Raw genomic sequence first — 16,032 nt, forward strand, 5'->3', positions numbered from 1 at the left:
TTCTCTTCCTTGAAGTTGAGGATCAAAGTCATCTCTTATTTAAGACCCCCTTTGGAATAAATTCCTTCACCTAGTCCCTTCCCCCAGGGGGGAGTGGGTACTGGAAAGGCCCAGAGACAGGACCAGCTCTGCTCCACTCCAGCAAACCCATGTGACAGGCTCCATCCAGAAAGAAAGGAGCCTGAGAGCCCCCGTCTGCCTCAGAAGTGTGAGCTTTCAGAGTACAGAGTAGTCTGCTGCTTCTGGAGGGCTTCACAGCCAGTCCAGGGGCTTAGCAGGGCTCCGTCATGGTGCATTTCTTCTATGCTGATTTTATTTCCTTGTTCAAACGGGAAGCACTCAGAGACTTTATAGTCCTGTTTCTCCAGGTGCGGTCAGGAGTGCTGGCAGGTAAGTTTTGGTGGGACTCAAAAACAGCATTAAAGAACTCAGAATTGCCTGGGGTAGAAGCAGCCCCTTCAGTTATCTTTCTAGCCCTTTGAATAATTCAAGAAGGATTGTTTCATTCTTGTTCTAGGATGTCCTTAATATCTCTCTGGTATTTCTAATCTCTGTTGTAACAGAAGAACCATCCTTATGCTGACAGCCATTAGTGAGCGAAGAGGTCTTGCTATAATTTAATGGGTTTGTTTTGTTTGAGTTAAAATGACTTTAAGATGTGGTAAAATATATATAGCATTTGATTCACTATTTAAACCATTTTAAGTATATAATAAATGTAGTGAACATTGGGTAGTTCTCATTATTTTGCATCCATCACCATTGTCTATTGACACAACTCTGTCATCATCCCAAATTGAAATTCTAGACAGATTAAACAGTTCTTCATTCCCTCCCAGCTCCTGGCTACTGCCATTCTACCTCGTCTCTGTGAATTTGCCTATTCTGCCCTCACGGAAGTGGAATCATGGATTTCATGGATTTGTTCTTTTGTGTCTGGCTTATTTCACTCAGAGTAATGTTTTTAAGGTTCATCTATGTTGTAGCATGTATGGGAATTTCATTCTTTTTAGAGCTGATATATATACACACATATATGTATACACACACACACATAATGGACCTTTGGATTGTTTCCACCTCTTGGCTTTTTTGTGAAAAAATGCCTCTATGAACGTGGGCACACAAATAGTTGTCTGAGTCCCAGCCTTCAGTTGTTTGGGGCATACATATATCATCAGGAGTGGAATGTTGCAATTAGTTTTAAGGTTACTTCCTATCTATGGTATGTGACACTGGTTTTCTCTTTAGAGTGGTGATATAAAGCGAAAAAAGAGTCAACTATATAAATAATACTAATAAGTGAACATTATTATTGATAATACACGGGTATATCACAAATCATAAAGGTGGATTGAAATCGTTGACAATCAGGGAACTCCTGATCTACTGCAAGCCTCTCCCCTGCCTGTGGGAGTGCAGGCTCTGGGAGGTGTGTGATTTTAGAGAGATATTTGGTTAGAAGTCAGGGATTCCAGTGCTCCTGAAGCAGATGAAAGAGGGAAAGGAAGCCAAGTACATAAAAAGGGGCAGTAGCAGAAGTATGTGCAAAAGTTTCCCAAAGTCTAACTTACAAGTATGGGACCTCTTTTAGAATTTAGGTAGACATTAATAAAATCAACAAAAGACCTTTAGGATACTGCAGGGATTATAGGAATGGACCAGAGATATTGTGTATGCTCTGCTTCTGCTTTCAACATTTTGCAAGCTCCATAGCAGGATCCCAAGCATGTGAGGATGTGGGATGGAGACCAGAAGAAGCATATCTTTCTGTGCCTTATAGTGAAAGTCTTTCATAAGTAATATTACAGGGTAATTGAGGGAAGAGGATGGAAGGTAAAAAGACGGTTTTGACCTGCCTCTCCACGTAGTAAATGTAAATGCAATGTGGTCCAAGAAGATCATAGGGATGGGGATTATTTTAGAGAGAGACCAGGAAATAGATGAAGGACAAACATAAGTACATCTGTTATCCCTTAGCATCTTTCCCTGCTCTGCGTCTCCTCTGGACAGGGACCATATCCGCTAGCACACTGTGTGGCATATAATAAATGTTCAGTAAGTAGTTGGTGGACTGTTCAAATGAAATGAGTATAGGATATGTGGATCTTTTATTGGAAAAAGAATTGCAGGGGTGCTTGGGTGGCTCAGTAGGTTAGGCGTCCAACTCTTGATTTCAGCTTAGGTCACGGTCTCACGGTTTGTGAGTTCAAGCCCCGTGTCAGGCTCTGTGCTGACAGATGCAGGGCCTGCTTGGAATTCTCTGTCTCCTTCTTTCTCTGTCTCTCCCCTGCTCTCTCTCTCTCTCAAAATAAAAAAACATTAAAAATAAGAAAAAGGATTGCAATATATAAATCCCTGTTAGTCCTGAAAGATTATTGAACAGCTAGTAAATATGAAACACAGTCCTAAATATCTCTATTTTTTGGATTAATTTAAAGAAGCCACTTTGAGAATCGGAGAGTGTGCAAATTAAAGACTGGTGAAGAGAAATATGAAATAATATAAAACATCGTAAAAATATTAAAAGCCAGTAATATGTAGCCAGGAGGGGAAGAAAATTAAAGCCAATCATGATGATCTCCTTCTAGGCATCGTTCAATAAAGCTCTCTTTAGATGCTAGGTTCATTTAGAAAGACACTGCAGAGAAGTATTTGTTTTACCTTTTCACTGGAACTTGTGGGGAAAGGTTTTCTCCAGCCTGTGTTTTTATAGTGCGGTAAGGTTTCCTGAGGGCCGAAGCGGGCTGGAGACTGACATCTCTGGAGAGGATGGAACTGCATGCTTTCTTTATGATCTGAAAAGGAAATTCACATACAAATATGATTTTGTTATTGTCTCATGTCAGCTCCTTCCAGTGAGGGGCTGGAACTCATCACTCCTTCCTGTGTCTGGGGCCGCCTTGGTCTACACCATTGTCCTCTCACTCCGGAGAGTGATCTCCTCTGGATTGTTCTCTTGCTTCAGTTTCTTGCCCCTTTCTCTCTAGGGCATCTGGAGTAATCTTTTTTAAAAAACATTTTTATTAGTTAGTTTGTTTATTTACTTATTTTCGAGAGGGAGAAAGAGAGAGCAAGTGAACAGGGGAGGGGCAGAGAAAGAGAGAGAGAGAGAGAGAAAGAGAGATAATTCCAAGCAGGATCCCCACCGTCAGCACAGAGCCGGATGCAGGGCTCAAACCCAGAAACCATGAGATCATGACGCAAGCCAAAAGCAAGAGTCAGATGCTTAACTGACTAAGCCACGCAGGCACCTCACTGGAGTAATCTTTTAAAAAAATGTAATTATGACTTTGCTACTCCTCCTGGCAAACATCCTTACATGCTTTCCTTTACACCTGAAATAAATTCCAAATGTTTTACTTCTGTCAATTAAGTCCTGAATAATCTTATCTACAAGTCCCCCCATCCCCCCATCCATCCCACATTGTCTACTTTTTTTTCTAGTCATAACGAACTCTGTTCAGTTTCTGAAATGAGCCAAGCTTGTTCTCAACTTGGAAAACACTATTTTTTTTAACTTGAAAGAATAACTTTTGTTTTAGTGGAATATCACTTTTTTTAACGTAAAAAAATGACTAACAGATAAATTATGGTTATTCAGACTTAGGCGTTTGGCAGATATTTTATTAAGAAATGAAACAAAGGAGCCTGTCACTTTGTGGGAAACAATTGGAAGTATCTGTTGCCAATGATAAAAGTAGACTTTTCTAGTGAAAACTGGAATTTGGAAAAACTTATATATACCACTGTTGCATAACCGCATACCCAATAGTTAGACATATCTGATGAGACGAGTGGTGTTACTTGCAAATGTGATTTAATAAACTATTATGTAATAAAATGTGTTAATATTGGAAGGATCTGCTCAGGTCTGGGAATCATTTTCCATGTGACCAATGCACAATGCTACAAGACCATGCCTGGATAGAAGATTCTTTAAAAGAGCAAGGTAGACAAATGAATTTTAAAATAATAATACAAAAAGCTCACCAAAAGGGTTTAGATTTCATGTGGTACCTAAGTTTTAAGATACTACCACTTGCCAAGGTTTGGTGTGGTATTTACTACTTATACTTCAATGAAAATAACATATTTCCACTGCATGGCATTCCTATAAACACTAATACAAGATGAAATCAGGGCTACAAAGAAGTAGTGAAGTGTTAGGATAAGTACTAAGCAAAAGTATATGTAAATATGTTAGTAACTTTAAGCATGGAATAACTGTATAAAAATCATAAAGCTTTGAGAATATGAAAACAATATGGAATTGGAATACTAGACAGTGATAATATAACATGGAAGAAAGGTGATTTGTGTGAGGCAGAATTATGAGCTATATATATAGTCTTAATTCAGTTTAAAAAATATAACTGGAGTTTTAGTTCTGGTTAGTAGCTGAACAAAAACTGAAAAAGTGGGATACTTTTAACAGTACATTTTTGAAACAAAATACTAAATGTAATGTTAGCAAATATTTACATGACAGGTACTGTAATACTTAGGTTATATGTGTATTTCTTCTGCTTCTTGTCATCAAAAACCTGAATTTTTCTCTAAGTTTATGAAGAAGAACAGAGTACTTCTGAAACATTTTATGTTCTATTTTAATGGTTCCTAGGATTGTGGCTTTTAATGTTGAGCCTAAGAATGTTTGCTATAGGGAATTAGGTGTACAAAAATGTTTGTCAAAAAAATGTTTGATCTCTTAATATTTAAATTACATTCATCATAGTAAGTTAATTTCACCCACCAACTTATGACCTTACAAAGAGGAATCATGCTACAGACATCTCTGATTTTCAAATTTTATAAGTAACGAAGTTGACTTCCAAACAGTGCAGAATCCATACCATCAGAATTAGGGCATTCTGAGTTTCTTGTATTGCTTGGGAAAAGGATATGAACTTCAGATTTTGAAAATCCAAGCATGCTCTTATTTAAAATGTCAAAGGTCACCTTGGAAGAGTAGAACTGGAATGTGTAACTTCCAAGGGAGAGAAAGGGAGGGGAATAAAGAGATGAATCCACTCTCCAGCAGGAAAAGAAACTAACAGTCCAAAAGAGTAGGGCAAATAGGAGGCACAAAATAACATAAAAACTAAAAGATTAGTAATCACAATAAATATCAAAAGTGTAAACTAAGCATTTAAAAATTAGATGCAAAATGGTTTAAAAATTCCAGCTCTGTACACTTACACACCTAAATATAATGACAGCGATCACTAATGGGATGGAGACTGTATGCCATGTAAATCCTAACCTTGAGTTAGGCCTTAATGAAATGGCTATAGCTGTCTTTCCAACATGGATCAAAATAGTAAGAACATACTTGAGAAAAGAAAATAACCATTATCAGCATTTTCTAACACTTGGTTTGTGTAGTTTACATAGTAGTGTTGAGTGATGATGAATTTTTCACTATGCTGTGGCAACTGATTTATTATATTTCAACTCTGGGTGCCTTGCTTGAATATTTAAAGGGCCCTACGTAGAAAAGAGTGTTTGGAAATAGCTATATGCATTTGTAGTCTATGCAGAGAATAAGTTAAATAAAACAAAACAACAAACAGAACAACAACTTTGGTATGCTGTCAGCTTTGCTATGCCATTTTTGCTTGAAGGCCCTTTGGATCTTTGTTTAATGAGTGAATGATATTCTGAGCATAGAATCCACAAAAACTATTTAACTGATTTTGTCCTAAAATAATGGCAGTTAATCTTTGGATATTTTATATATATTATTAAATATAGTGTGTATATATATATATACACACACACACACACAAACATACACAAATGTATATGTACATATGTACACATACATATACATATATATGTACATTCACGTACATAAATATATACACATTATGTATTTTTAAATAAAACTGTATTTGAGTTTTATAACCTCATGAAATAGGACTCTCTTATTTGGAGAATAGAGGATCACATTAATGAAGATATTGACACAGAGTAAGTAAAACTTTGGGGAGGGCACTGTAGTGGTCAATAAAATTTGAGGCAGCGTAGCCTGATTAAAAAACATGCGTTGTAGAATCATATTGTTACCATTAATTACAAATATTTCAAAATTCTTCTGTATATAAAGCTGTTAGCGCAGTGCCTGACCTGTGCTAACTCAAAATAAATAACATAAGCTACTGCTTATGTTGTTAATATTATAAGAGAAACACGGTCCTAGGCTTTTCTTTTGTAAGTTATATAGAAGCATTTTATTTTAAGCAGTATCCATACATATTTACTGGCAAATTTTAATTTACTCTTGCATGCAATTTAAAAAGTAATTTTATAAGATAAGAGACATATCTTTTAAAGAATATAGGCTAGATAAATGATGGACATTAAGGAGGGCACTTACAGGGGAGGCAAGATGGTGGAGAAGTAGGGAGCTCTGTACATTTCACTCATCCCCATATCTTGCACAGAGAAGGCCTGAAGCCATAGGAACCCTTACAGAATCCAGGAGTTTGGGAGGAAAAGGAGACAGAGTCTGCTGAGAAAACCTTATAGCGTGAGTGCGAACTGGGGAAGATAAAATCGGGCCAGGACCGGAGACACAGAGGGAAGGGGGAATCCCCCTTTGTGGGGAGCCTCAGTGAGTCTAGGGGGGGACAAAGAAAGAGTGGTCGAAACTGCTCAAGACACTCCCTGTTGCTGGAGAAGAGAAAAATCTCCACTGGGGACACAGAGGGACCTGGTTCCCTGCTGTCCAGCTGACCCTAGGTGGGATGCACTGGTCTCACGTGACCCCGGGTGAAACTTCTCCCTGCTCGCCATCATGACCTGGAAGGGACGGGAGCAGCCACTTCGGGCTCCATTCCCAGGGGGAAGGCAAGAGTCTTGAAACTGCTCTGAGGGGCTCACCTGCGAGTTTATATTTCGGGCAATTTCAATGGGGCAAGCGGACTGAGATCTGGAAATGAGGCCTGGCCTGGGATATAGAGCACGGCCCACCTTGGCTACGACCCCGGCACAGGGAGATCACACCCAAAAGAGTGAGTTGCAATGCTTGGTTCAAGAAGGGACTGGGGCGCCTCCACTTTTCTCCCCACAACCAGCAAGGCAGGATCCCCGCGGGACGCACTGGACCAAACCACGCCCATCCCTGCTAGAGAGCTGCCTTCTTCTTCTTCTTCTTCTTCTTCTTCTTCTTCTTCTTCTTCTTCTTCTTCTTCTTCTTCTTCTTCTTCTTCTTCTTCTTCTTCTTCTTCTTTACCAGAGCCAGGCAAGACCAACATGGATGCACTGACCTGATTAATTCTGGTCACTGGCTTGCTTAAACAGTCACATTTAATCCATTCTCTAGATGTAAATTCTACACCTCCACTGCTACCTTTTTATCTCTTTCTCTCTGGAGTAATCAGACTATATAGTTTCTCTGAGTAGCATTATCGTCATTTCTTTCGCTTTCTCTCCAACCATATTACCCTCTTTCTCTCTTTGAATTAAACCTCTTAGTGTTTCTGCCTGCTCATTTCATTTCCAATTTCGCCTCCTCCCTGCCCTGTCATTTCTCTCTTTGTATATGCTCTTCTACCAGCATTGTATACACCCAGCTATTTATTTGTAGCTGGGAATTCTGGTTCTATGCTTTAGACTGTCCTTTGTATATTGGGTTTTTTCTTCTTCCTTTTCTTTTCTTCTTTTTTCTTTTTTATGTATTTTTATTTTTATTATTCGTCTTCCCTCCTGCCTCTTTTCTTTTTTAAATTTTTTTGTATGTGTTCCTTCCTTTTTTCTTTTTCTTTTTCCCTTTTGGTTTCCGTGTTTGTTGGATTTGTCTGTGTGTCAGTGTGCCTTTGTTCCCTGTGTGTTTGTCTGTCTGATTTCTTTTCCAGGGCAACCTCAAAAAACAAGCCAAAGTACACATGGTGTAGAGTCCCAAATACCACTACGAGTAGGAAAATAAAATAACCAAGGTCTCAACAAGAGAGAACAAGAGACACCATTCAAAGAACACTTTCTGAACGGACAAGCTCTGGACAGTCAAAGAGCCTTCTTTGGTACAGCAGCACTCACAGGTGCAGAGTGCATAACAAGCTTTTAAAACTAACAAGAGATAGAAAGCTAACAAAAAAGATGAAACAGAAGAACTCTCCTCCAAAGAAATTCCAGGAAGAATTGACAGCTAAAGAACTGCTCAAAACAGATATAAGCAACATAACTGAACAAGAATTTAGAACAATAGTCATAAAATTAATCGCTGGGCTTGAAAAAGGCATGGAAGACATCAGAGAAACTATTGTTACAAAGACTATGGAGCTTAAAAATAGTTGTGATGAATTTTAAAATGCTATACGTGAGATGCAAAATGAAATGGAGGCATCCAATGCACGGAATGAAGAGGCAGAAAGAAGAATAAGTGATTTAGAAGACACAATTATAGAAAAAGAGCAAGCTGAGAAAAAGAGAGATAAACTGATACAGGAACACGAAAGGAGAGCTTGAGAGCTCAGCGATACAATCAAATGGAATAATATCCATATCATAGGAATTCCAGAAGAAGAGAGAGGGAAAGGTGCTGAAGGAGTCCTTGAACAAATTAGAGCAGAGAACTTCCCCAATCTGGGGAAGGAAATATACATTGAAATCCAAGAGGCACAGACAACACACCTCAGATGTAACTTGAATCGATCTTCTGCACGACATATCATAGTGAGACTGGCAAATTATAAGGACAAAAAGAGAATTCTGAAAGCAGCTAGGGATAAAAGCGCCCTAACATACAAAGGGAGACTATCAGAGTAGTTGCAGACCTATCTACTGAAACGTAGCAGGCAAGAAGGGAATGGAAGNTATCCATCTATTTTCTGACTAAAAGAAACTCATTTTAGACTCGAGGACACCTTCAGATTGAAAGTAAGGGGATGGAGAAATGTATATCATGCAACTAGAAGTTAAAAGCAAGCTGGAGTAGCTATACTTATATCAGACAAACTAGACTTNAAAGACACGATGACTTTAGACCCATATTTTTCAATAATAACACTGAATGTAAATGGGCTGAATGCTCCACTCAAAAGACATAGAGTAGCAGAATGGATAAAAAAAACAATATCCATCTATTTTCTGACTAAAAGAAACTCATTTTAGACTCGAGGACACCTTCAGATTGAAAGTGAGGGGATGGAGAAATGTATATCATGCAACTAGAAGTTAAAAGCAAGCTGGAGTAGCTATACTTATATCAGACAAACTAGACTTTAAAATAAAGACAGTAACAAGGGATGAAGAAGGGCATTATATAATAATTACAGGGTCTATCCATTAGGAAGAGCTAACAACTATAAATGTCTACGCACTGAATATGGGAGTGCCTAAATATATAAAACAATCACAAACAGAAACACTCTTATGGATAAGAATGTGCTAATAGCAGGAGACTTTAGTACTCCACTTACAGTAATGGATAGATCAACTAGACAGAAAATCACTAAAGACACAATGGACCTGAATGACCCATTGGACCAGATGGATTTGATAGATATATTTAGAACTCAACATTTTGAGGCCTTGGAATTCTCTTTATTCGCAAGTGCGCATGGCACATTCTCCAAGATAAATCACATACTGGGACATAAAGCAGCCCTCAATAAATATAAAAGAATTGAGATCATACCATGCACACTTTCAGATCTTGATAGTTNACTATAAATGTCTACGCACTGAATATGGGAGTGCCTAAATATATAAAACAATCACAAACAGAAACACTCTTATGGATAAGAATGTGCTNATAAATATAAAAGAATTAGATCATACCATGCACACTTCAGATCACAATGCTATTAAACTTTAAATCAATCACAGGAGAAGTCTGGAAAACCTCAATAAACATGGAGGTTAAAGAACACCCTACTAAAGAACGAATGGGCCAATCAGGCAATTAGAGAAGAAATTAAAAAATATTAGGAAACAAATGAAAATGAAAATACAAGAATCCAAACTATGGGATGCGGCAAACACAGTCCTAAGAGGAAAATACATTACACTCCAGGCCTATTTCAAGAAATTAGAAAAAGTGCAAGTGCAAAATCTAACAGCTCACCTAAAGCAACTAGAGGGAGAGCAACAAGAGCACCCCAAACCCAGTAGAAGAAGAGAAATAATAAAAATCAGGGCAGAAATAAACAATATAGAAACCAAAGAAAAGGTTGAACAGATCAACAAAACCAAGAGTTGGTTTTTTGAAAAAATAAACAAAATTGACAAACCTCTAGCCAGGCTTCTCAAAGAGAAGAGAGAGAGCACTCAAATAGACAAAATCATGAATGAAAATGGACTTATTGCAACCAATCCCTCAGAAATACAAGCAATTATCAGGGAATACTATGAAAAAGTATGTGCCAACAAACTAGACAACTTAGAAGAAATGGACAAATTCCTAAACACACACTCACTACCAAAATTCACACGGGAAGAGATAGAAAATCTGAACAAACCCATAAATAGTGAAGAAATTAAATCAGTTATCAAAAATCTCCCAACAAATAAGAGCCCTAGGCCAGACGGCTTCCGTGGGGAATTCTACCAGACATTTACAACAGAATTAATACCCATTTTTCTCAAGCTATTCCAAAAAATAGTAATCAAAGGAAAACTTCTGGATTCATTTTATGAAGCCAGCATCACTTTGATTCCCAAGCCAGACACAGACCCAGAGAAAAAAGAGAACTACAGGCCAATATCCTTGATGAATACAGATTCAAAAATCCTCAACAAGATACTTGCAAATCGAATCCAGCANATGTCATTACTACCGAAAGCAATCTACACATTCAATGCAATCCCAATCAAAATTGCACCAGCATTCTTCTCAAAACTAAAACAAACTATCCTAAAACTTGTAGGAACCACAAAAGACCCCGAATAGCCAAAGTAATGTTGAAGAAGAAAACCAAAATGGGAGACATCACCATCCCAGACTTTAGCCTCTACTAGAAAGCTGTAATCTCAAGACAGTATGGCATTGGCACAAAAATAGACTCATAGACCAATGGAATAGAATAGAGAACTCAGAATTGGACCCAAAAATGTACAGCCAACTAATCTTTGACAAAGCGGGAAAGAGTATCCAATGGAAAAACGACAGCCTCTTTAACAGATGGTGCTGGGAGAACTGGACAGCAACATGCAGAAGATTGAAACTAGGTCAATTTCTCACACCATACACCAAAATAAACTCAAAATGGAAAAGGGACCTGAACGTGAGACAGGAAACCATCAAAACCCTAGATTAGAAAGCAGGAAACAACCTCCTTGACCTCAATCGCAGCAATTTCTTACTTGACACATATCCAAAGGCAAGGGAATCAAGAGCAAAAATGAACCAATGGGACCTCATCAAGATTAAAAACTTCTGCACAGCAAAGGAAACAATCCATAAAACTAGTAGACAACCGACAGAATAGGAAAAGATAGTTGCAAATGACATATCAGATAAAGGGCTAGCATCCAAAATCTATAAGGAACTCACCAAACTCCACACCCAAAAGGTAAATAATCCAATGAGGAAATGGGCAGAAGATATGAACAGACACTTCTCCAAAGAGGACATCCAGATGGATAACAGACACATGAAACGATGCTCAGTGTCCTTCATTATTAGGGAAATACAAATCAAAACCACACTGAGATACCTCCTCACGCCAGTCAGAGTGGCTAAAATGAGCAAATCAAAGGACTCTAGATGCTGGCGAGGATGTGGAGAAACGGGCACCCTCCTACACTGTTGGTGGGAATGTAAACCGGTGCAGCCCCTCTGGAAAACAGTGTGGAGGTTCCTCAAAAAATTAACAATAGAACTCCCCTATGACCCAGCAATAGCACTGCTAGGAATTTACCCAAGGGATACAGGAGTGCTGATGCATAGAGGCACATGGACCCCAATGTTCATAGCAGCACTCTCAACAATAGCCAAATCATGGAAAGAGCCTAAGTGTCCATCAACTGACAAGTGGATCAAGAAGATGTGGTTTATTTATACAATGGAATACTACATGGCAATGAGAAAGAATGAAATCTGGCCATGTGTAGCAACATGGATGGAACTTGAGGGTGTTATGCTAAGCGAAATATGTCAGGCAGAGAAGGACAGATACCATATGTTTGCACGTATAGGAGGATTAGGAGGAACTTAATGGATGACCATGGGGGAGAAGAAGGGGAAAAATAGTGGGGGAGAGGGAGGGAGGCAAACAGTGAGAGACTCTTGAATGCTGAGAATAAACTGAGGGCTGACGGGGGAGGGGGAGAGGGGAGAGGTGTGATGGGTATGGAGGAGGGCACTTATGAGGATGAGCACTGGGTGTTATATGGAAACCAACTTGACAATAAACTATCAAAAAATAAATTGATTAATTAAAAAAATGGAGGGCACTTACTTGGATGAGCACTGGGCGTTATACGGAAATGATGAACCATTAATTTCTAACCCTGAAACCAATATTACACTATATGTTAACTAACTTGAATTTAAATAAATAAAAAAGGAAAAAATACTGATACAAAAAGAAAACATTAGAAAACAAAAACTTAAAACAAAAAGGAACACAGATCATCCACAATCCCAAATTTAGAGAGTAATGTGGTTACGATTTTGGATTACAGCCAAACCTTTCTGGATCCTCTTCCAATATATAAAAATAATTTTTTTTGTCCTGACATCCATTTCCTTAGGCTCTGTGATGCTGTGATGAAACATATATTTAGTTGTAGTCTAGTTTCTAACAGAAGCTCCTAAAACTTTGGGGATTTCCTAAGTGATAATGATATAGTTACCTTAATATTTAAAACAAGCCCTTTGAAACCACACCCAAGTTCATGTTAATAAGGTGACTTTTGGGAAGTGCCTAAGGATGGGGGCAGGTTATCAGGTAAACCAATCATGTGATTGGGGGATTGGAACTTTTAGTCCCTCCCCCTTGACCTAGGGAAGGAGAGTGGGGCTGGAGGTTGAATCGGTCACCAATGGCCTATGATTTCATCAATAGTGCCTATGTAATGAAACTTCTACAAAACCCCAAAGGATGCATTCAGAGAGCTTTTGGCTTTGTGTACCATGTGCCATCATACAGTGCCCCAAACTCCATGAGGGCAGAAGTGCCTTTGTTCAGGATCTTGCCCTAGGAAACTCTTCTATCTGGCTGTGGCTGAGTTGTATTCTTTTATAATAAGCTCGTAATCCAGCAAGTACAATGTTGCTCTGAGTTCTGTGAACCACTCTAGCAAATTAATTGGACCTAGGGAGGGGTTTGTTGGAACCTTGGCTCTATAGCTGGTTGGTCAGAATGGCCATATGATTGGCATCTGACTTGGGTTCGTGGGGGATGTAATCTGGTGGGATTGAACTCTTAACATGTGGGATCTATGGACTCCATGTGGTGTCAGAATAGAGTTGAACTATAGGTCACCCAACTGGTGGCAGTAGTTGCCTGGTGGTGTGGAATCCCCCTCCCTTTTGGAATTTTTGGGTATAGAATTATCAGACTCCTAATAGCTTAGCTTGAATTCATTTATCAGAGAATTGAGCCAAGTCTGTTTATCAAGTTGTAGCTGAACTGTCAAGAATAAGCATTTCTTAAATTCCTTTCTCATTTGTAAAATAAAGATGATAGTGTCTACATTGACAGAGGTCTGTATTTCACTTATTCTATGTGAAGAGTGTTGCCTCCCTTGGCTGAGCTATTCAAATTAAGACCAGTAAGCTTCAGAGAACCCTGTTAACTGAAAACATGAGTGCCGGAATGTGGTTCTGCATGCAGCTAATTTCTGTTGAGCCCTCATGATCCAGAAATGAATTTTCACTCAGTAGAATGTATACCTGCCCAATAAACTAATGGAGGAGCATTGCAGGTGTGAAAGTACTGGTTAGCTGAAGGGCAGGGGTGTCCCTGTCCTGTATTCATAAGGCCCAGACCAATTCTGCATATAAACTATGTGCTTCATGGATATTTGAAGACTGAAAGAGGAATTGATGATGTTTTAAGGATCTGGAGGCCCAACACTTCCCCTGTCCATTCTGGGCTGCTTCCTTAAGTGACTATTTCTCCAACATGAGTGGAGGACTATCTGTAAGATCCCAGTACAGGTGAAATACACCCAGTCCTAGGATGCTTGACTGGACTCATGACTGTGAAGGCCATCCATGTCACTAATACCACTGCTCCACTCTTTCATTGGTCTTCATTTTTCATTTGTGCATGATTTTGTCTTTCAAATGAAGACTGTGGCATTCTCTCTAAGCTTGATTCTGCTTTCCCATCCCTGCAGCATATCTTTTTTCCCCCCTTTTTTAATAGTTTATTGTCAAGTTGGTTTCCATATAACACCCAGTGCTCATCCCCACAAGTGCCCTCCTCCATGCCCATCACCCCCCTTCCCCTTCACAACCCTGATAAATAATGTCCTTTTTGGGTCCACTCAGCCCCTGGACCTTCCACCTGGATACCCTAAGTCTTTCTGTCTTCATACACCTATTTCTGGCCTCCGGGACCACTGTTTCTGTTATTTGATTCTTGTGGACTGAGCCTGTCCCATACGGCTACTTTTGACGGCCTTTCTTTAAAAAAGGAAGGAGGGCACTGGTTTGGATGAGCACTGGGTGTTGTATGTAAGTGATGAATTAAGGGAATCTATCCTCAAAACCAAGAGCACACTGTATACACTGTATATCCACTAACTTGATGATAAATTATGTTAAAAAGAAACAAGGAAGTCTTCTCTTGGGAAACTCTTATTAGCAAGGTGCACATCAGGGGAAATAAGCTTTCCAGATTGGTTTTCCAGTCTAAGGCCCAGATAGTATAAGGCAGAAGAGAAGTAAGGACGTGATGGAGGTGAGGGAAGAAATTCTTAGGTCTCATGGTCAGTTGGATAGGGCATCCCTGGAGAAGGAAGGATATTAAAGTGTGTCAGTTGTCTACTATGTGTCACATGACTGTGGGTGCATGTATAACCCTGTGAGTTAATACTATTATTGGATTTTATGGATTGGGGAGGGTGAGGATCTAAGAATTAACTTGCTCAAGATGACCCTCTTGCAGGGAGAGCGGCAGAATGGGCGCACAGGTCACTGGAACCCTCAGTCATTCCACTGTATCCTGTGGGATCTGGTTTCTCAAGCTCTAAGCCCTTTTGTGGCTCAACAGAAAGAGAGCACAGGATTAGGCCTGAACACAGAATCTCCATAGCATATGGGGTGAAGAAAGAAATGAAAAAGAACACACTAGATTTGTTTGAACAAAATAATACTAATGATATCAAAACCCACAACCAGTAGTAATATAACACTATATTCACATGTTGCTGTAGACATCTCTACAGACAGGTACCTTATTGGTTTTTATCTTTACAATCCATTAGTAAGAGAAGTCAGTTTGATGTTCTTCATTTGACAGACTTAAGATAAATCTATTGTTTTTCATCCGAAGAATTAGAAAAAACTAAAAGTTTTTCAAAAACTACTGTTGGAGATGATGGGGAATGAAGAGGACTCATAAACTGTTGGTGACACTCGTGTCTACTTTGGAAGATGCATCTAGTACAATCGAAGAGAGGCACACATCCAACCCCGAAATTTCACTCTTAGAGATGCTACCATGTTGTGTACATGGGAAAACTTCTAAAATATTGTTCATAACATCATAGTGTTCATACGAAGAAAGCACTGGAGGGGCGCCTGGGTGGCTCAGTCGGTTAAGCCTCTGACTTCGGCTCAGGTCATGGTCTCACGGTTCGTGGGTTTGAGCCCCACCTCGGGCTCTGTGCTGACAGCTAGCTCAAGGCCTGGAGCCTGCTTCAGATTCTGTGTGTGTCTCTCTCTCTTTCTGATCCTCCTCTGCTCACACTGTCTCTCTCTCTTTCTCTCTCAGAAATAAGTTAAATGTTAAAAAAATAAAAAACGTTATTAAAAAGAAAAAGAAGATGAAAGCACTGGAAACCACCTAACTGATCATATTTAATGATGGATAAAAATTTTTATATTGACATAATGGAATACTATCTATC

The 16,032-nt window shown here is 39.1% G+C and overlaps 1 protein-coding gene across 1 annotated transcript in view; it reads right to left on the reverse strand.

Annotated features, from left to right (window-relative positions):
- CLNK (cytokine dependent hematopoietic cell linker) overlaps positions 1 to 16,032 on the reverse strand; it is a 171,973-nt gene that overhangs the window by 14,728 nt on the left and 141,213 nt on the right. Inside the window, 1 exon segment of the mRNA XM_077750389.1 lies at positions 2,665 to 2,798. Within this exon segment, the coding sequence (XP_077606515.1) occupies positions 2,665 to 2,798 (134 nt within the window).

This window comes from Crocuta crocuta, unplaced genomic scaffold (genome assembly GCF_008692635.1).
Source record: "Crocuta crocuta isolate KB4526 unplaced genomic scaffold, BGI_CrCroc_1.0 scaffold179, whole genome shotgun sequence".
Taxonomy (NCBI): Eukaryota; Metazoa; Chordata; class Mammalia; order Carnivora; family Hyaenidae; genus Crocuta; species Crocuta crocuta.